The 20,566-nt window shown below is 44.0% G+C and overlaps 1 protein-coding gene across 2 annotated transcripts in view; it reads left to right on the forward strand.

Moving 5' to 3' along the window:
• sema5a (sema domain, seven thrombospondin repeats (type 1 and type 1-like), transmembrane domain (TM) and short cytoplasmic domain, (semaphorin) 5A) overlaps positions 1 to 20,566 on the forward strand; it is a 162,190-nt gene that overhangs the window by 128,213 nt on the left and 13,411 nt on the right. For both annotated transcript variants that reach the window (XM_084048370.1, XM_084048369.1), the window contains 2 exons: positions 4,633 to 4,858; positions 17,375 to 17,584. In XM_084048370.1, coding sequence (XP_083904496.1) covers positions 4,633 to 4,858; positions 17,375 to 17,584 — 436 coding nt within the window. The remainder of the gene's footprint in view (positions 1 to 4,632; positions 4,859 to 17,374; positions 17,585 to 20,566) is intronic.

Genomic DNA, 20,566 nt, shown 5'->3' on the forward strand with positions numbered 1-20,566 from the left:
ATACATATAATGTTGGGGGTCCTTGACATGAAAAGGTTTGAGAACCACTGATATTATAGCAACATACGTTTTTTCAAAAAACTGTTAGGATTTAGAAAGACATTTTGTAGAATCCCCAGAAGCAAAGATTTTAGTTACAAATGTTTGCTTTAAAAAAAGATATATTCAAAGATTTGCACAAAATTTCCACAATGTAGATCTGCTGTTTAGAAAAAATAGCAGATCTACAAGCTCATAGCGCGGCACTCTGTGCCATGCTAGGAGCTTGTATATCTGCTATTTTTGAATAGCCAAAGAAATCTAAAGTGACAGAGATGCGCTCCCGGCTTGAATGGGTTAAATGAAGGCTAACGCCGCGGTGGCCTTCCTCCGTGATGCACATCACCACGGGGGATGTGAGCAGAAATCAGTCGACTAATTGAATCCAATTTTCATGTTCCGCTTGCCGCCCGTCACGTTTGGCTAAATTTCTCTGAAATTGAGATGTCAGTGCCGCCTTTACTGTGTCACAGTGTAAAGCGCCAAGCAATTATTCCCGCTTCGTTTCTTTTTTCTGTCGTTTTGTTATTGCTCGCGTTTCATTGGGCTGCAGAAAAAAGCACGAGATGAAAAAATGAAATTTGTTTCTTCTCGGGGGGGCCTTGAGGTGATTCAAAGTTTATTCCAGTTTATTCCAGTAAGCATATTCAGACGGGCACGTTTACAATGGCTAGCGCACGACTGTGTATGAAGGCCTATTCACACAGTGGAACTCACTTGGATGTGTGTGTGTGTGTGTGTGTGTGTGTGTGTGTGTGTGTGTGTGTGTGTGTGTGTGTGTGTGTGCGTGTGCATGTGCATGTTTGTGTGTGAGTATAATGGGGTTATGGATTTATTCATTTCCAGTTTATGGGGCAGCTTTATTGATGTTTATTTCACACACACCCTGGTCCATTTCTAATGCATAATTCAAAACCTGTTATCAAAATGGCCACTCCAAAGTTCAGGGAACTGTTTCCAATGCAAAGGATAAAGCCCTGTCGCTGTCTATGTGGTTCTCCTTGACTTTTAAAGGGCTTTTGAATCATCCATCTACAATATTTGTTTTATGGGGTCTTCAGTATACAGAGGACAGCTGCTTAATTTTTACTAAGTAGTGCGACCTTGTCGCTCAAGGAAAATAGCTGATTTTCACGATGTTGAGCGACATGGGACCATATCCCAGGCAAAGACATACTGTAGGTCCATTCTACCGACATAGTGGCTATATAAAAATTGCCTACGAGAGCTTAGAAGTCCACTCAATCAATGTGAAAACCTTATTAGGCATTTGCAAATCGCCATGCAGTGTGTACCGTTGTGGTAGCAGGGTGCATGTGGGTAGCATGCTGCACTGGAGACCTTGAGCGAGGTTTAGCTTTGAAACCCTTGCAATTATCTCTTTAGCCCTCTGCACGGAAGCTAATCCTCAGAGAGCGTCAAGCGCAACCAGACTTACTAGACAGCTCTCGTTAAATATTCATCATGTTTGGCCACCAACAACAACTCCCAGGGCAAACAACCACACCCTGATTGTTTCCTGTTTCACACCCAGGCACGCTGGGCGTTGTTTTGGGTGTTTTTTCATGACCGCAAGCGACGACTGGCTGAGCCGGTCCGCTTTCTTTTTATTGGCTGATTATCACCGACTGGGGGCCCGCCCGATGCTCGACAGTGTTAAATATTAATGTGCGGTGATGATTACCAAGCTAGACGGAGTGCGGCCGGAACAGCAGCGGAGATGACACTCTCATTCATCACAGCCTGTAACACAATCTGAATCCTCCCAGTGTTTTTAACCTTGGCACCCCTGGGGTGGGGGAGGCATGGAATGGAAGACAGGGAGAGAAAGGGATGTGATACAGTGAGAGATGGAGGAAGGATAGATACTGTAGACCAGAGAGACAAAAGAAAGAGGATGTACTGAGATTTGGAGAGAGAGAGAAAGAGAGAGTTGTGGGGACAAAGATAAAGGTGAAAGAAATAGTGAGAAATCAGATTCAGAATAAAGGAGGGAGAAAGAGACCGAGAGCGAGGAAGAGAGAGGAAGCGATTAAGAGATATAAAGGAAGGGAGAGAGAGAGAGAGAGAGAGAGAGGGGGAGAGAGGTGTCATGAGGAGAGTTATACAGTTAGCAAGATAAGGGTGAAGGAAATAGGAAATATGAAGATAGATAACGGAGAGAAACCGCGATGGTGAAAAATAGAGCGGTACATAATGTGGATGCTCGCCGTTGCCTTGGCTGACCTGACAGCCAGTTCCGTGTGACAAGCTGATGGATGCACGACGGGAAGTCTTATCTTATTTTGTCAAGGTCTGGCAGTCACTCAACGCCTATTCAGCATAAATAAACAAGTGGTGAGATGAATGGCAGCCATCTCACCTTCCCCCCTGGTGAATTACAGTGTCATTTAACTCCAGACGTATCGCTGCAACCCACCTCCTTATTTATTTAGCTTTGGCAGAAATGGAGCCAAACGAGCCATTACCCTCCTATTATATATCTCACATCTCTTGGTGTATCATCAAAATATGGCCTCGCGCTACAGTCATAAAGCTGCTGATTCAATACGGGGAGCAGAGGCAAAGCCTATAGCTTCCTCTCTATAGCCTATACTTATGACTCTGCAAGATGAGATGTGCCTATAAGGACAGTGGAGCCTGGGGCTACGCACACACACACACACACACACACACACACACACACACACACACACACACACACACACACACACACACACACACACACACATACACAAAACAAATGGTGCTATACAGCACCATGCACCCCAAAAAAACACTGAAGGACAAAGGACACTTGCTTGGCAAAAATAACGGAACCCATGTTTTTGTTTTTATTTTGTATTTATTATTATTCTTTTGCTAATAATGAAAAAGTGCTCCTCGGAGCACAGGTAGGTTATTTTGGGCCAGCAATGTTCGGAATTCGCCAATCAGGGTGATCACATGACTATAGTACTGACTACTGTGTACCGATTTTCGTGATGTTTGGACAAAATCTTTAGGGGTAATATAAAAAAAGTGTGTTTAGCAAGAATGTGCCTGCTGGTGGCGCTATAACAGGCCAATGTGAAAAGGGTGGCATTTCTTCCTCAACCTAGTGGAAATGTGTGTGTAAAGTTTCAGGGCAATCACACGCTGCGTTCATGATTTGAGGCATTTTGTTCAAAACGGACCAATCCTGCAAACTTTGGAAGCCAATCTTAGCCTATCAGGATGCAATATCGGACAGATCCGTCTTGATCACATGACTATAGAGATACTGTGTACCAATTTGCGTGATGTTTGGACAAAATCTGTAGGAGCAATGTAACAGGCGCTATAACAGGCCGATCTGAAAGGTTTGGGGCAGAGAATGCTCTGGCATCCAGGGAGTGTGTGTGCACTCCTTCGGCCTGGTGGAGACAATAACATGTGACGTGTTGTGAGCTTGTTGGTTGCCTATTTTAGCTATTTGTGGTTCGACAAGGTGGGTTAAGCCGGGCGTAAAAGCGTGCAAGTCCCTTGCCCTCAGCACCTACTACTGTAGCTCTCATCTTTTCCCCTGTCTCCTGTGCTGTTGCACACACCTGTCTTCCTCCCTTCCTTCCTCTTGTGCTCTCTTCAACCCTCCATTCCTCCCTCCTTCACCCTTGGTTATAAATTAAACTTGATCAATGACCTTTTCTGCCTGACTTGCTCGCCTCTTGCCATGTTCAGAAAGTGGCCTAATGGGAATATATCCCATTCGGTGCATGCTGCCAGCAACATGGCAGACCGTGTCAGGCAGGGAAAACAGGTCAGGGGGAGAGGAGGAGAGGAGGAGAGGCGTGCAGAGGATAGAGACACGATGACAGGCAGGCCTGGGACTAGCACTTGTAGGAACGCCAAGCAGACAGAAATGGAATCGGGTATACGTGCAGGAGACTGGATATAATATATGATTTCTCATATAATAAAAATGGTTTCAGCAGTCATGGTCTAGCTATGGGAATATCCCAGACTGGATTGTTCTCCAGCTTTAATCATGGCCGTAATTTATCATGGCCATAATTATGTGCTATTATCTCATTTTACCTACTGTAGTAAAACCAGCTGCTATGTTGCGAAACAGACAGAATCACCTTGAAGTGTATCCACCAGTGGTGTAAAGTAACTAAGTACATTTACTCAAGTATTGTACTTAAGTACAATTTTGAGGTACTTTTACTTTACTGGAGTATTTCCAATTTTCAATACTTTTACTTCTACTCCATTACATCTCAGAGGCAAATATTGTACTCCACTACAATGATTTGAAAACATTAGTTAGGCCTACTAGTTACTTTGCAGATATAAATGATTACATTATAAAATATACATTAAGCACTTTAGCCCTATTTTATACCTAGGCTATTTGAAAATAGCAGATATACAAGCTCACAACGCGTCGCGATGCGAGCTTGCACATCTGCTATTTTCAAACATTTTAGTACTTTTACTTTTGGTACTTTAAGTACATTTTGATACCAATACCTTTGTACTTTTACTCAACAAAATGTTGAATTCCGGACTTTTACTTGTAACAGAGTACTTCTACATTGCAGTATTGATACTTTTAGTGTCATCCAACAGGAGTACCAGTCCTGCAACACGCTGCCCTGCCCGGACCTGAAGAAGACCACGCCCTGGACACCGTGGACCCCCGTCAACATCTCGGACAACGGCGGCCACTACGAGCAACGCTTCCGCTACACGTGCAAGGCCCGCGTGCCGGATCCCAACCTGCTGGAGGTGGGCAGGCAGCGGATCGAGATGCGTTACTGCTCCAGCGACGGATCCACCGGCTGCTCTACCGATGGTGAGTGACGTGTGCACAGACAGATGGCTCCTGTCTCGTTCTCTCTGTCTCTGTCTGACACTTTTCCTTTCACTTCTTGGAGTGCGACGCATTCCACCGGGTGGCTGTTGGGCTCATTCGATCTATTCGAAGACAAAACCGTTTCTTGGTGCTGAGCCAAACTGCAAAAACAGAATCATGAAAAACAAGATCAACTACTCAATCTAAAATGCTCCAATTTTTATTTACGGCAAACATCAGCAGATACGACATTTCGACCCCTGCAGTCTTTTTCAAGTATGGGTCTTTTTCATACTTGAAAAATACCGCAAGGGTCGAAACGTCATATCTGCTGCTGTTTGCCGTAAATACAATTTGAAGCATTTAAAACTGAGTTGTGATCCTCATCTTGTTTCTCATTCGATCTATGTTGCCCACTGTCTTATTATCAGATGTGCCTTCGTTTGTGTAATTCTCGTTTCTTCTTCTTTTTTTTACTTTCTCTCCCTCTCTCTCTCTGGAATCAGCTGGTTTTCTTTTCTTTGCCTGGTCTTCTGTCGGTGGATTAAAACTAATTAACTAAACTAACTAAGCGTGTAAACAAACTGAGTCATAGGCAATTCAGGTGGCGTAAAGTTCCTATCCACCACCATAGAGAATGGGGTTCAAGTCCTCCACGGAGGGTTGATTGGAGTGCCTGTTCAGCAGGGAGCGAAACTGGAAAGAATAGTGTTTTTTTTTTCTGCATGCGTTGTGTGTCCTCCCAGTGAAACTCCTCGCTGTCAGGTTAAAAGAAGTGGCTGGCGACTCCATATGCATCAGGCGAGACGTGTGGTTGTCTACACCCCGCCCCCAGACCAACCAGTGGGGGTTAGTATAGTGACAGGGAGTGGGACTACGTGGGGAAATTGAGAATTGGCATAACGACTAAATTGGGAGTGGAAAGAAAGACCTGAGCCTCTCCACAGACACAGCTAGTGTAACTTTAGCTCTTCCTCACACATACACATTCAATAAACGTACACACACGTAGGCACACACCACGGACGCACGCACACTCTGACACATACTCAATGATACATTATACTTCTCCTGTGGACAAATATGCAGTCCTTGCAGCAGCCTTGCACACACTTCGTCTGAGTCTTTATCTGCCTTGCTCTCTTAGACACACACACACACACACACACACACACACACACACACACACACACACACACACACACACACACACACACACACACACACACACACACACACACACACACACACGTCATCTTTATCAGGCTCCCTAGTCATCGCCTCTAGACTTCGGTGCACCACACTGTCTCAGTTAGCCGCACCCCCGGTGATTTGGAGGCAGTAAACTGCTTGTACAAACAGGCTGCTAATTGACAAGTTGGTTATGTCGTCAAGTGGGAGGCATCCATATTAGAGGGAAGATGCAAGGAGGGGGGAGAATGGAGAAGTGCCGCAATGAAGTAGCTTTCGACACTGATTTAGCTGTTAAAGTTTGTTTATGGTGTTCATGTACCCCGAGGGAAAGCAAGATGCTTTTAAAAGCATTGTCATTAGCGCCTGGCTAATCTGCTAGTGGACTAATCAGCACCTTCCACAATTATCGCGAACCTCTTCCTTGTTTCTGCTATCCCTCTTTTCCTTGACTCCCTCATTCTTTTGGTTTATTAATCTCTTTTTCTATCTGTTTTTTTTCCTCTCCGCCCCCCCCCCTCTCTTTACAACCCCCCCTTCCCCTCTCTCTCTTTACACCCCATTTATAGCTTGCGTCATTTTGTATAGTTTGCTCTAGCGTACACTTTGAAGTGGGTGCTCAAGCGCCTCTGGAGGGTTTTAAATGAGGACTGGCAAAACACAAAAAAGATAACCTCATATTTAGACCTGCGGGAAAAGACGGCCACACTTCCTGCACATTATTAGTGAACAAAGCCTTGGGAGTTAACAGATCTGTCATGGTTCTGATTAGCGGGATTGAGGTAACAGAAACAATGTGTTTCATTAGGGGGCTGTCAACAGTAGCCTAACGTGAGATTAGCAGAAGTGTTAATTGGATGGTCGTTCGGGCAGTCATTCTCACCAAGTGTCAGCCTTTGTTTTGATAAGCAAAGCAGAATATAAGAGAAGGCAGATCGCAAATCCTCCAGTGGACAATGTATATACACTGTACACAAATAGAAAATTGTCATAGCTCTGTTGGGTTTATGGTAAAAGTGGGGCATTCTGGTGGCACAGCTAACCAAGGCGTACATCACAAATTTAAAATATTGGTTCAACACTGGATTTGGAGTTTTGTCTTCATGCCATATCCCATGCTCAATGGGTTGCCAGCTTGTAACAAAAGTATCTAGGAAAAGGGTCAGACGATCATGTCATTCCACAGCATTTTGAGGCATGTTTTGCCAACAGCCATAACCAATAACAATTTGCCATTTTATCCTATTGTGACCCACGTACAGATATATACCTATTCACATTATTATCCCAGTTAATAATTTGCCTCCCTGCCTCACACCGTTTCATTGGTATACATTGCGCCAAAGCATTACCAGTGTCGTGTAGCCTTTTGAGTAACAGTGAATCACTCTGAAAGCCATTCATAACTATGTCTTTAACTAAATCTTGTTTTTCAAAAGTTCAAAGGACTGCCTTCTCAATGATGAAACTGTGTTAGATGACGTGAAACATTTTCCGTGCCCTAAAAACGTCTTTCAAGCCAATTGTACAGACTAAACGAGAACAAGACCTTTGTGTGCGTGTGCGAGTTTGTGTGTGTGTGTGTGTGTGTGTGTGTGTGTGTGTGTGTGTGTGTGTGTGTGTGTGTGTGTGTGTGTGTGTGTGTGTGTGTGTGTGTGTGTGTGTGTGTGTGTGTGTGTGTGTGTGTGTGTGTGTGTGTGCGTGTGGGGAAGAAGGTGCATTTTCCCTCTGCACTGTTCCCTCCATGCCTCATGTATTCCGTTCACCACAGCTCCTCTGTGTGATTCAGCACCACAAGGAGCTTTAATTCACAACTGTCAGAGTAGAGGATGGACTCCAATGATGCTCTTCTTCATTTCAACCATTATCACACTCTTCATCCATCTAGAGAGCACTGGTGTGGATGAAAGCGGTAAGGCTGGCGTGTGCGCGCGCGCGTGTGTGTGCGTGTGTTTATGGCTGTGCTCGGTTCCTGCGATTCCGTGCATGTCTATGAGCTTTTAGTTTGAGCACTGTCCGCCCCTCACAGACGTGTGGTGTGGGGTGCCACTGCCCCCGGGACAGCAGTTAACTTATATCAAAACTAAGGGGCCATAATTACCGCCACTCTGAAGGGGTATATTGATGTCCCCAGTCGGGGCAAAGGACCTGCAGATCCCGACGTGATGAGCACCTGAAAGGAATGGAGTGTCACCCAATAAAGAGTTACTGTCCACACCGGGGCGACTTGCTATTGATTACAGCTCCGCACACAGGCTAGGGGGGTGGGTAATAAAAACTGTGTGTGCGTGTGTGTGCGTGCGTGTGTGTGTGTGTATGTGTGTGTGTGTGTGTGTGTGTGTGCGCGCATGTGTGCGCGTGTGGTCACAAAGGAGATTGTACTGTATCAGTGTGGTAAATCTTTCACATTGACCGAGCGTCACCCCTCATGCTGAGGTTTTTAAGATGCTGGTTTGTCCTCCATTTAAACACTTAAACCCTATGCCATGGGTCTTCAACAGGGAGTCCGGGACCCCAAGGGGGTCCTCAGAGTTACTGCAGGAGGCCACCAAATCTTTTTATATATTAACTCTCTCAGTGCCAAGCCCCGAGTTATCCCGAGTTTTTTCTGAATGCCCTCAGTGCCAGAACGAAAAATCCCGAGTTTATTTTTTTAATTATTTTTTTAAATGATCAGAACCAAAAATATCATTATCTGAAGATTTGCAGCTCCATCCACGCTTTAATTAACTTATAACTGAAAAAGGCTGTATCTCGCTTCCTAAGCACTTTTTTTTACTTTGAAAAAAAAAGAAGTTGCTGGCACAGTTTGAACATATTTTTTTATTTCATTGGCACTGAGAGAGTTAATAACATAAGAGTATCCCTAATCTGTCCGAAAGACGCTTTATAAGCTCACAACGTGCATCACTGTGTGTTGTGAGCTTATAAATTGTGTATTTTGGTGAAGAGGTTTGGTGTAGAGGGAAAAAAAGAGCAGGCCAAGTACAGAGCCAGTGATCAAGTTTACTTAGTATTGAGGGTTTAAGTGGTTAAATGAATCCAACATATTAATAGAAAATATAATGTGTAATGGAATTAAATGTAAGAAAATGTTCGCCCAGGATTACATAGGCAATTGGCACTGGGTGAAAAAATATGGGTTACAAAATCGTGGGATAAAAATTATTAGAATAAAAAAAAGAAAAAAATGTTCAGCGATACAATTTTATTCAATATGTAGTGGGGGTCCCTGCTTCATCTCCGTCTCAGCTAAGGGGTCCTTGGCCTGAAAAACGTTGAAGACCCCTACCCTATGCTATTCTTAGTTGACCAGGGTTCCCCAGGGCTCTATACTTGTTCTGCTTGTTTATTTCCCTCTACGCCACATCTCTTCACGGAAATAGGACAATATACAAATATCTACCTTTGACATCAGTTCCCGAAAAGCTGATAAGCCATTCTTTCCCTTCCATCACCCTCATGGCTGCCTGTCACCATGTGTACATGTAGATTGGCTATTTATGTTCGCCCAAGAATAGGGAAGCTAGGGTTCAAGTGGTTAAACGGAGTGTAACAGGCTAGGGCTGTGTACAGTATGAGAGCTTAATTTGAAGGTGTAGTGACAGACACAAACACAAGGTTGCTGCAGTCCCCACTGGTAAGTGGCCAGGGCATTTGTTAGCAAAAATGCACTTCAGGAAAAAAAAAACTAAAACTCTGTGTCCTTCACTGGGAAACAAAACTAGTCTTCAGTCTGTCAGGTGCTCCTGCTCTGACCAAGGTCTAACCACACTGATTGATTGATTGAAAATTGTATTAGACAGAAATGTAAAAAACAGCACGGGTACAGTCAAACACTATGTCTAAAAGGATAACACCAAAAAAGTTAGATTGGCAGTGGTTGGAGCCAATGAGAGGGAATGTAGGAGGCCCCTATCACCATGCCCCCCACCATGTCCCTCAACCTTCTACACATGATTCAATACCACACATGTAGTCAGGCTTCTCTGCTTGCGCTGCCAGTCTCTCTTGTTCAGTAACAGCTGCTTCCATTGCCTCTCTCTGCGGTGGAAACGTTTGGAGATGAGCCCTCCCTTTGACGTCAGTTCCGAAAAGCTCGATAAGCCATTCTCTCCCATCCGTCTCCCTCATGGCTGCCTGTCAACCATGTGTACAGCTGGAGGATAAAAGCCCTCAGCGATGGCTGACATTTGATGATTTCGACTGTATGCAGAGACTTGGTATCAACACAGAGCTCCAAGTGTCATCTGTGTGTTGAAGATTATGGAGAACACATTAATCCTCTTTCAATGGAGAAAGAGAATAGATGCGTCAGATATGTTTGTACAGGGCTCATTTTCCAATATCTCTTTCATCTCGTCACTCTCTCTCTCTCATTCTCTCTCTCTCATCCCTTTCTGGTCTTTCTCTCTGATTATCTCTCGATCTTTAGATCGCAATCTATCTTTATTAGAAGGGATAACTTATGGATATATGACTAAGCCAAGCATTGAGAATGAGCTTTGTGTAACATACTGACTCGTTTCATAACAGCGATCATAGCTTTGATGATGCGGATGAGTTAATTACATGAGATCCATATTGATTTAGAGAGTGTTCTCCATATGTGCAGCCAGTTATTAGTCATGTCATCTTTTTCTCCTCATCTTTCATTTGGTAAATGGTCTGCATTTACCAAACGGAATGAAGACGCTATAATCTATATCGCCTTTATCCAAATCGCTTTACAATGTGCATTACATTCAATCGTTCACTCACTGACAGCAGAGGAAACTATACCAACCTGCTCATCAGATTGTCTTTGCCTATAGCCTATATATCCCTCATCCTCACACTTTCCCAAACACATTCAAAACACTTTAGCAAGGTATGTTTCAACCTGAAGCAGTAAGGAGTTCAATATTTTGCTTAAGCAGGGCAGGTGGGAACTGTTGAGGCACCTTTTTTTTAATATACTTTATATAAGTACCAGAGATCAGGAAGACAACTTTTCAGCTACTGTATATAAGTCAGCCTCAGTATCAACATGGCAGACGGTCTTGTTGGCAGTCTAAATAATAGTTTCTATGAAGCCTCAACTGTATGAAGACATGTTTTAGTGATGCAGCATGCCTGTGTCTTTTGATTGACATGGCCGTGCAAAAATGAAAAGTTAAAAGTCCATTCACTCTGATTTAATGATTAAAGCAATGCCAATGTCAAGCCTTCCCCTTGGAAAAAAAGGCTTTGAATTCAGGCATCCAACCCGATTTTCTTAGATTTTTACTTCACATCAAACAAGGTCAAGAGAGAAAGCAACAGCGTGCAGAAGATAAAGAGTGATAGAAAGATTAAGAACACTCCTGTGAGTCTGCCTGTCTGAGGAGCGTCTGTATTTCCGCTTGCTCATCGCAGTGAGTGATCGCTTCATTTCGCCCCCGAGAAGCAGCAGTGTCGCTGATGTGCTTCACTTCAACTGGTCTGAGTGCAAGGCCAGGCCAGGACAGGCCTCTTTTCTCTCTCTCTCTCTCTCTCTCTCTCTCTCTCTCTCTCCCCATCTCTCTCTCAACGACAGATGAGTCCCGCCGCTGAGGACTCTCAGGACAGCTTTGAGAAATGCCTGTGTCGGATGCCAGCTATTGCAGCCATGCGAAGCCATTTTCTTCAAGACTTTTTTCTACTCCATGTTCTTGTTCACTCTCTCTCACTCTTTCTCTCTTTCTGTTTTCCACTGGATCCAATGCTCTCTCTTCCCGGTTTGTGTCTGTCTGTCTGTCTTAAGTGGGATTTCTTTTAAAGATCCCAGCATCTTGTGAGCTGCCTCACATTTACGAATATCCATGTAGTCCAATAGTCTTACTGCCTCTTAAACTGTCTGTCTGTGTCTCTCTCAGCCTCCTATCTGTATATTCTTCTGTAACAAAAGATTAGCAGTCAAAATCATCTGTGAACACATAGTTGACTCGAAGTTCCGCAACATGCGGTCTCCTGAGCTGCTTATCTCTCTCCATAAGCAGCTCACGAGCACTGAAAGGCTGAAAGACCTTTAAAAAGACTACTCCACTACTTATTTGACCATCCAAACTTTTGGGGGATTTTTTTGAAAGTTTTCATCGGAAAACAACACACTCCCATATCGAGCCGTTGCGTATTATCACACCATGGCTATATCTTTATCGAAATTGGGCAATCAGTGGGAAAATTACAGATAAATGTAAACTATGAGTGTTAGGGACAACAAATGAGAATAACTTCTAGCTGAATCTGGCACATTTACCGTACTACATCACAGTATTAGTAGTTGTAGTGATTTTAATTAACGTGTTCTCCCCACTAATTAAATTAATAGATAAAGGAAGTGTTTAAACACGGGGTGTCTCTTTTCTGACTTCAATCGTTGATGGAGCCTTTTTATGCTTCAACAAAGAAACATGTCAAACTCAGCAGTCTTGCCTTGACTGAACTCAATGAATCATGGCTGTCCCATTATGCTCAGTAACTCCCTGTATTGATATGGTGTGTGTGTGTGTGTGTGTGTGTGTGTGTGTGTGTGTGTGTGTGTGTGTGTGTGTGTGTGTGTGTGTGTGTGTGTGTGTGTGTGTGTGTGTGTGTGTGTGTGTGTGTGTGTGTGTGTGTGTGTGTGTGTGTGTGTGTGTGTGTGTGCGCGCGCGCGCGCTTGTGTGTGTGCATACTGATTCCTCCTCAAGGAGGCTGTTTTAATTCAGTCAAACACTTAAGTCAAGATAAAGCATTTATTGGAATGATTTGGCTGTGTGACTGAGGCAGAATAACTTAGGATACACACAAACACACACAGATATAATATTATACAATCCACAGAACTCCATACAACAACAACAACATCCTGACCTGCTGTAGTTGTGGGTGGAGTTTGATAACTGACAAGCTGCATAGAGGTGTTGTGAACTATGCTGAGCGTGTGATGAAGTGGGCTACGATGAACCGTCAGGGCGCATGTGTTAGCTTGTTAGCGAATGTTATTTGAGGGTAAGGTGCGTGGGGGACAGCCTGACTGTTGGATGTGGCTGACTGAAGTATCGCCATGCTCGATTTGTCCACTTGTTAACTTTTAACCACTTATAGTCATACTTTGTAACATTCATTGTATTTGTCTGTTTTGACGACAGCCCTTGTACTGTAGCTATGTTACAGTGTTTGGCGATATGGAAGTACCACTGAAAAAGGAATGCTGTAGTAGTTGGTGCGTGGTTTCCTCCACCGTTGGTGAATGTAATGTAAAAAAAAATTGGAATGATTGTTGTGAAAAAGATACCAGTGAAAGATTATATCAAAAATAACCTTTTGTTTTATTTAAAGAATTACACAGTATGACTTGAAACCCTCGGGAATGCATCTGTGTAACCACTTTAACCATCATTTTATACTTTGGCTATTCAAAAATAGCAGATATCTGTGCCACGCTATGAGCTTGTAGATCTGCTTTTTTTTTTAATATAATCTTGAAAATGTGTGCAAATCTTTGAATATATATTTTTTCCATCAAAGATTTTTAAATCAAATCTTTGCTTCTGGGGGTCCCTGGAACAAAATGTTTTCAGATGGGGGTCCACGGCCAAATACATATAATTTTGAGGGTCCTTGACATGAAAAGGTTTGAGCACCAGTGATATAGCAACATACGTTTTTCAGAACTGTTAGGATTCAGAAGACATTTGTAGATGTGTTCCCGGATTGAATTGGTTAAATGCAGTTGGCTCTGTACTTGGACCGCTTGTTTCTGTCTACACCAAAACTCCTAATGTTCCCCTCATGCTGGGGGTTTAGTGTAAGTGCTTCCATGAGACAATGACTAGAGAGGGAAGCTAGGCAGTGATGTGATAAACCCCAGGAGAGCACAGTTAAATCTGTAGTGTTAATTAGTAGTGTCCATTTTTACAATGAGTTAAATTAACACTGAGGATGCTTATACTGTATGGGTCCCTTTACAGCAGGTCCGCTTCTTACACAGTCACAGGATTTTACTGTCTACTGCCATGGCTCAGTGGTGTAATTCACTCAATCTAGAACCATTCATTTTCCTGATTATATATTATGCAGAGACATACTGTACAGTAGGATAATATGCGTGTGTCATGCACACACAAACTTTGATACACTCACGGAAGGATGGACGAACACACACACACACACACACACACACACACACGCACACGCACCATTTTTGGTCAAAAGTACCGAAAGTAGCAGATCTACAAGCTTGGCTCCAGTACCCCCTTTCCCTGATTTCTGAATACAAAGAACCCCCTTTACTCGATTACATTTTGCTTTGAAAACTGCAAGAGAAAACCATACGATGCTATGAATAAAAAATACACATTTTGAAGAGTTTAACATTACAAATAAGTAATGGAGTGAAAGAGTTCCCTCTCTCTCTCTTTGCTTCTCTCTGTCTTCTTCTGCCTCCCCCTCTCTTTCTCTCCATGTCTCTCTCTCTCTCTATTCCCCTTGTGTTTTCTTCTCCACTGCCTCTGAGTGCCTTTACAGTTGCTTACAAAGGATTGCACGGCATTACATTTCTGTGTGGCTTCTCCAGGCATGAGGCCCTGTTCCTACATTTACAACACCTCAAACCACACACACACACATACGCACGCACACTCACACATACGTGTGCTGTGCATACATGCATGCATGCCACGGACACGTACATGTGCACGTACACGCCCCCACGACGCTTCGTGAGCTTGTAGATTTTCGGTGTGCGCCATGATGCACAACCAGGTATAAATCAGCCAACACGCTCACACAGATGCACACTTACACAGGCACTATACACAAACCCCTTTCTTATCACCTGAGCCATTGTTTACACTGTTTTACCACCCAAACAGGCTTCTGTGCAAAAAGAAGCCCTTCCCCTAGGTTGTTTTGCAGTCAGCGAGCTGCTGTTCAGTATTGTGTCCTTGTATTTGTGTCCTTTTGTAGTTGGGACTCTGCCCAGTTTGGTGGGCTTGAGTATTCATTCTCTTGGGCTGCCGTAGTTCCGTCGATCGATAGAACAAGTCACTGCCTATTTGAGAGGGAGGTCAATGCGCCGGTTGTTTTGGCGCCAGCGAGACGGCGACTTCTGTGAAGTAACATATCGGGGCATACAGGGCAACGCCTGAGTAAATTGCTGCGAGCCGGGGTGTGTGTGTGTGTGTGTGTGTGTGCGTGTGCGTGTGCGTGTGCGTGTCTGTGTGCATGTGCATGTGTGCATTAACGTGTGTGTGTGTGCGTGCATGTGTGCATTAACGTGTATATGTGTGTGTGTGTGTGTGTGTGTGTATGAGTGCATGCACAGAAGCACGATATGTAGTAGGAGCATGCGTGCGAGCTCCATTGCCTTTGAAGAGAGGCAGAGCACTAATCTCCTGGGCTGAGGAAGGTTTGATAAAAATATAAAAAAAAGCCACACAGGTCACCGCTGCAGGCGGGACCGTCTGTTCCAATGCCTGCTCAGAACCTGATAAGGAGCTGGGGTGGGGGTCTGGGGCGGAGAAGGGTGGAGCGGGGGGCTGGCTGTAGTTATGAAGAGGTCAAGGCTCTGTGGCGAGTAAACACTGTCCTCTCACCGAGACCCTCGGCGGGAATACAAAGCAGCCCTCTGCCACGGTCACGGGGTGTGAAGAGAATTATGATTTTGCCCACAGAAGATGAACGGACGGAGAGAAAGGGAGAAGAGACATACAGAGATAGAAGAAAAATAAATGAAAGGGGTAAGATAGAGAGAGATAGTCCAAGATCGAGAAGGAACTGATGAAGAAAATGTATAGAAAACCCATTGAAATAAATGGGTGGATGTTTCCATTCATAGCAGTGCTGTGCTACATGGATGAGCTATCAATCCATGTGACCATGTTCTATAGGAAGATGCGTGGGTACGTTATATGGTATCCATAGTACTGTAAAGATCCTCCAGCATATAGTTGGTAGTAAACATGAAAGCAGTGGTGGAAAAAGTACTAAAATGTTTTACTTAAGTAAAAGTATCAATACTGCAATGTAGAAATACGCTGTTACAAGTAAAAATCCAGAATTCAACATTTCCGTGAGTAAAAGTACAAAAGTATTGGTATCAAAATGTAACGAGTAAAAGTACTCATTGTGCAGAATGTCCCATTTCAAGTTTTCAAATGTATACAAATCTTTTGAAAATAGCAGATCTACAAGCTCACAATGTGTCGCATTGTGAGCTTGTTGGGTGGCTATATGAACACAGTTGGCCCGTGTTCGGGGGAGGGAAGCCGGACGGGGGAGGTATGATATTTGTCATTGCACATACTCTTACGGGCTGGGGTGACACCTGTCAGCAGGGAGTGTTGGGTGGGAGGAGTGGAGCGGAGGCGCCGCGTCCTGCTGGTGGGGGCTCCTCACTGGCAGGTGAGTCAGTCAGTAGAGTACCAGTGACAAAACAAAGAAATTAGTGTGGGGAGGAATTAATTGATATAATGACTAAATTGGAGAGAATAAGGGTTATTAATAATTGGCTACTCTCAATTAGTAAAAAGAAAGAAAAAAAACAGTAGATTGCTTATATGAGAGAGAGAGAGAGAGAGAGAGAGGGAGAAGGAGAGAGAGGAAAATAATACAGCAAATGGGATAAAAGCAGAGAAACCCAAAGACCTCCAGTGTTATCAGAGAAAGTCTATAGCACGGTTTGTTTGAAGAGTGTCATGGGTGGCATGTTTAGAGTGTGACTGTAATTTCATTGCAGGTGATTATCACCCACTCAAACAGATGAGCTCTATCTCTCTGTCTCTCTGTCTCTCTCTCTCTCCCTCTGTGTGCTGTCTCTCTGTTCCGGCAATGCATGTTTCAAAGGCGCTGATTAATGTGTGCAGTAATTGCATTTTAATAGAAATTACAGTTTCATATTTCATTATGAGTCCTCCCAACAACATTCCAAATGAGAGAGCACTGATTAGTCAACTGGTGTTGTCTTGATGAGCCAGAGCTCTCTTGTGATGACGGCTGCTCTCACTGACATCCATCATTTGATAGTGACAGAGGATGAAGAATGCAATAACGGATTACATTTGTAGGACACTTTTCCAATGCCTTAAAAGTGCTTATTGTCTGTCCATATATCGGTCCATCTATGGAGCTATGCCATGCACACCTTGGTATAGTCTGTCTGTCTGTCTGTCTGTCTGTCTGTCTGTCTGTCTGTCTGTCTGTCTGTCTGTCTGTCTCAAGGTTCAAGGTCTTTATTAATGTCCCAGAAGGGCAATTAGGTTTACAGCAATCTGTAGTCTGTCTGTCTGTCTGTCTAGGCTGACCCTCTCACTCCCCTATATCCATTGTTCTCTAACCCCACAGGTGAGGTGCTCCGCCTGGGCAGGATGGCGGGCCACACAGTGAACGGTGGCTGGTCGTCGTGGAGTTCCTGGTCTCAGTGCAGCAGGGACTGCAGCAGGGGCGTCCGCAGCCGCAAGAGGACCTGCAGCAGCCCTGAACCCCGCTACGGAGGTCAGACCTGCCTGGGGTCTGCACAGGAGTATCAGGAGTGTAACGTCACCCCTTGCCCAGGTGAGATTTGCTCATGCACTCGTTTGTTTTTGTTGTGTGAAAACATGGCACACACACGAACATACACACACACACACACACACACACACACACACACACACACACACACACACACACACACACACACACACACACACACACACACACACACACACATACACACACGCACACGCACACGCACACACAACTAGTGCCACCAAGAGCATCCCTTGCACCATTTCAAGACCACTGAATGACAGATTATGTGCCGTCCTGAGTCCTGACTACTAATCGCCAACATGAAAGGAATCAGCCCCAGATAAAGGCCATGACAGAGACCCTAAGTTATACCAAGGAATTAGGGAATCAATCCCCATGGCGTCCTGGTGTGTAATTACATTACTGGATAATTATGCTGCCAGCTATATGTTAGGTCTTTTTTTCTGTTGTGAAAACCTCCGAGGCAGTGCATTTTCCACCCCGCCCGTGGAAGACGGCGAGAGGAAGCTTTCTAATTAAATGAATACTCTGTGTGACAAAGGAGGTAATGTGCTGTCTAAATGGAAATCCACTGCTTAGTTTCGTATAAAAGCGCACCTGGCATCCAACACGGGCGCCAAGCAGTGCGAGCAAGACTTTGTCTCAGGTGATTATTAATCCAGATCCCTGACATCAGGCTCTGTCTTCACACTAAAAGCCTTGGACGAGTTGTCTTCAATGGCAGCCATTCATCTTCATACAGTACCTGCCGACGCGAACCACAACGAGCCGAGGGGACAAGAGAGACGGGAACGCTCATTGATACTATTTTTACAGTCCGTTAATTCATTCAGCTGGAGTAGTTCACGCGTGATTGCTAACAAGGGAATAGGATATCTGTGCCTCGCTCCAATGAAGATGCACTTTGAATCAGAAATAGTTTCGGAGTCTACTGGATTTGTCTTACCAGTTGCGATCAGCCTAAAAGCCTCTCCGGTTGACTGCAGATTAATTCTGTTTGCTTATATGTCCCCACATCACTATGCTGATGTATTTCCTACCCCAATTCTGAGGTGTTGACAATAATAATTCCGCTGGCTAGCTATATTAATAACTCCCGTCTCCCCTCCAAAGCAAACGGCTTAGCCTAGCTTGAGATGTAATGAATACTAATGCGGCCTAAATTAGCGTGCATCTGAAAGTGTGATGTTATTACAGTTGGTGTGATTACAGTTGGTCTGCAAGCGGCAGCGGTGGACAAAGTAGCCTACTCAAACGCAGCACTTGAGGCAAAGTATAGATATTCCTGGTCAAATATGACTGGCTTTTTAAGTAAAAGTCAATGCATTTAAAAATACTTAAAGGACTACTCCACCCATTTTCAACTTATCTTCATATAATTGGTCCTCACCAATGCTCATGATAATATGGTACAATGTTTGTCTTCTCGGTCTGTGTCTCAGAGGAGGGCTGTGGACAGTTCAGAAACCTGCCTACCAGTGACATCATCGATGGGGAATCCAAGCTAATAGAAACGGCAGGCTTTCTATTCCTGGAATGTTAGCATGCTATAATAGAAGCCATTGTTCTCGCGTTAATAAAAAAATAAAATACTTATTTTTTTAATCGTGTTTGAAAAACTCAAACCCTGCCTAACGATGATGTCACTATAGGCGGGTTTCTGAACTGTCTGCAGCCTCCTCTGAGACACAAACCGAGCTAAATATTTTCGCCATGCAAATTTTGTTATATTAAATATTATTCCACTACAAGTCAAAGTTGCAGATTTTTACCAAAATATATATTGTTTATATAATAGTACATTTTTTTCTTAATATTAAAGCATTGCTGTATTGTTTTCACAATGCATTTACAGAACCCATAACTCTACTGACATATACACTGACAGTACTGTCCATCTCAAATTAGGTAATTAGGTCTCTAGTGATGATAGATGGGGAATTCTCAGCTTGGTCAAACTATTGAAGCTTGAAGAAGACCTTATTTAACTTCAGCAGAAGCTGTTTTCAAAGTCTTCTTTTTTCAAAATTAGAGTAGCCAATAATTGAGTCGCTCTGCCAATTAACTCCTGCCTACACATCTCTGTGTTGTCACTGCTGTTCCCTACTGGCTCACCTGAGGTGAGGAGCCCCCACTGCGAGGACGATGCGCCTCCGTCCTAATCCTTCCGTTTAACATTACCCGCAGACAGGCGCTGCCCCAGCCCCTGTAGGAGTACGTACGATCAGCCTCCCTGTCCAGCTTCCCTCCCCCGAACATGGCCAATTGTGTTTGTATAGACGTTCAGCCAAACCGACTGCATTATGGTGGATTTGAACCTGACCGGTGGTGGACAGGCCCCTGTGCCACCGGAGTGCCATCATTTCCCCCCTTCTTGAGCTGAATCAATCCAGATGCACTAAAAGCCTTTCACAGGCTGCAGAGGCAGGTATAGCGCTATGTTCAACTTCCGCCACGTGATGATCACAGCTAGGTAGATGTAACGTCCACATGTCTGTCACACCTACCGCCGACTGCAAGGTTAGTCATTAAGTTACAGTATGAGCGTTTAATGCATCCATTGTTGATTGCGGGTATTGTGAGTGGTGTCCTCCTGTGGAAAGTATAGAGGTACGTTTTTATGGTATTTTAAAAGCATTCGTCTGTCTCTGGTTTTACTGATGACTTAGAAAAAGTTCTAATGTTATTTCTCAAGCAATTTTCAAAACCGGGTTAGAAAGTGCTCCTGCTACGCCTTCCCTCTCAGCCTTCCTACATCTCAACAAAGGCAAAGAGCTGACCACTCGCCAGACAGAATGTGTTCTTGTCGTCGTGCCTAGGGTGTCTGAATGCCACTGTAGATGTGCATAACTCCTGCAGCAGCACAGACAGCATGAGAAGAGATGGGTTTGAAAAGCACTCTTCTTGACAATATTGACAGATTTCATGACCAACTCTATAACAATCTGACAATTCTGCACTAATTCAGCACCTCTGGAGCCACGTTTGTGTTGTGTAAATGAA

The sequence above is a fragment of the Gymnoscopelus microlampas genome (genome assembly GCF_963454915.1).
Source record: "Gymnoscopelus microlampas genome assembly, chromosome: 22".
Taxonomy (NCBI): domain Eukaryota; kingdom Metazoa; phylum Chordata; class Actinopteri; order Myctophiformes; family Myctophidae; genus Gymnoscopelus; species Gymnoscopelus microlampas.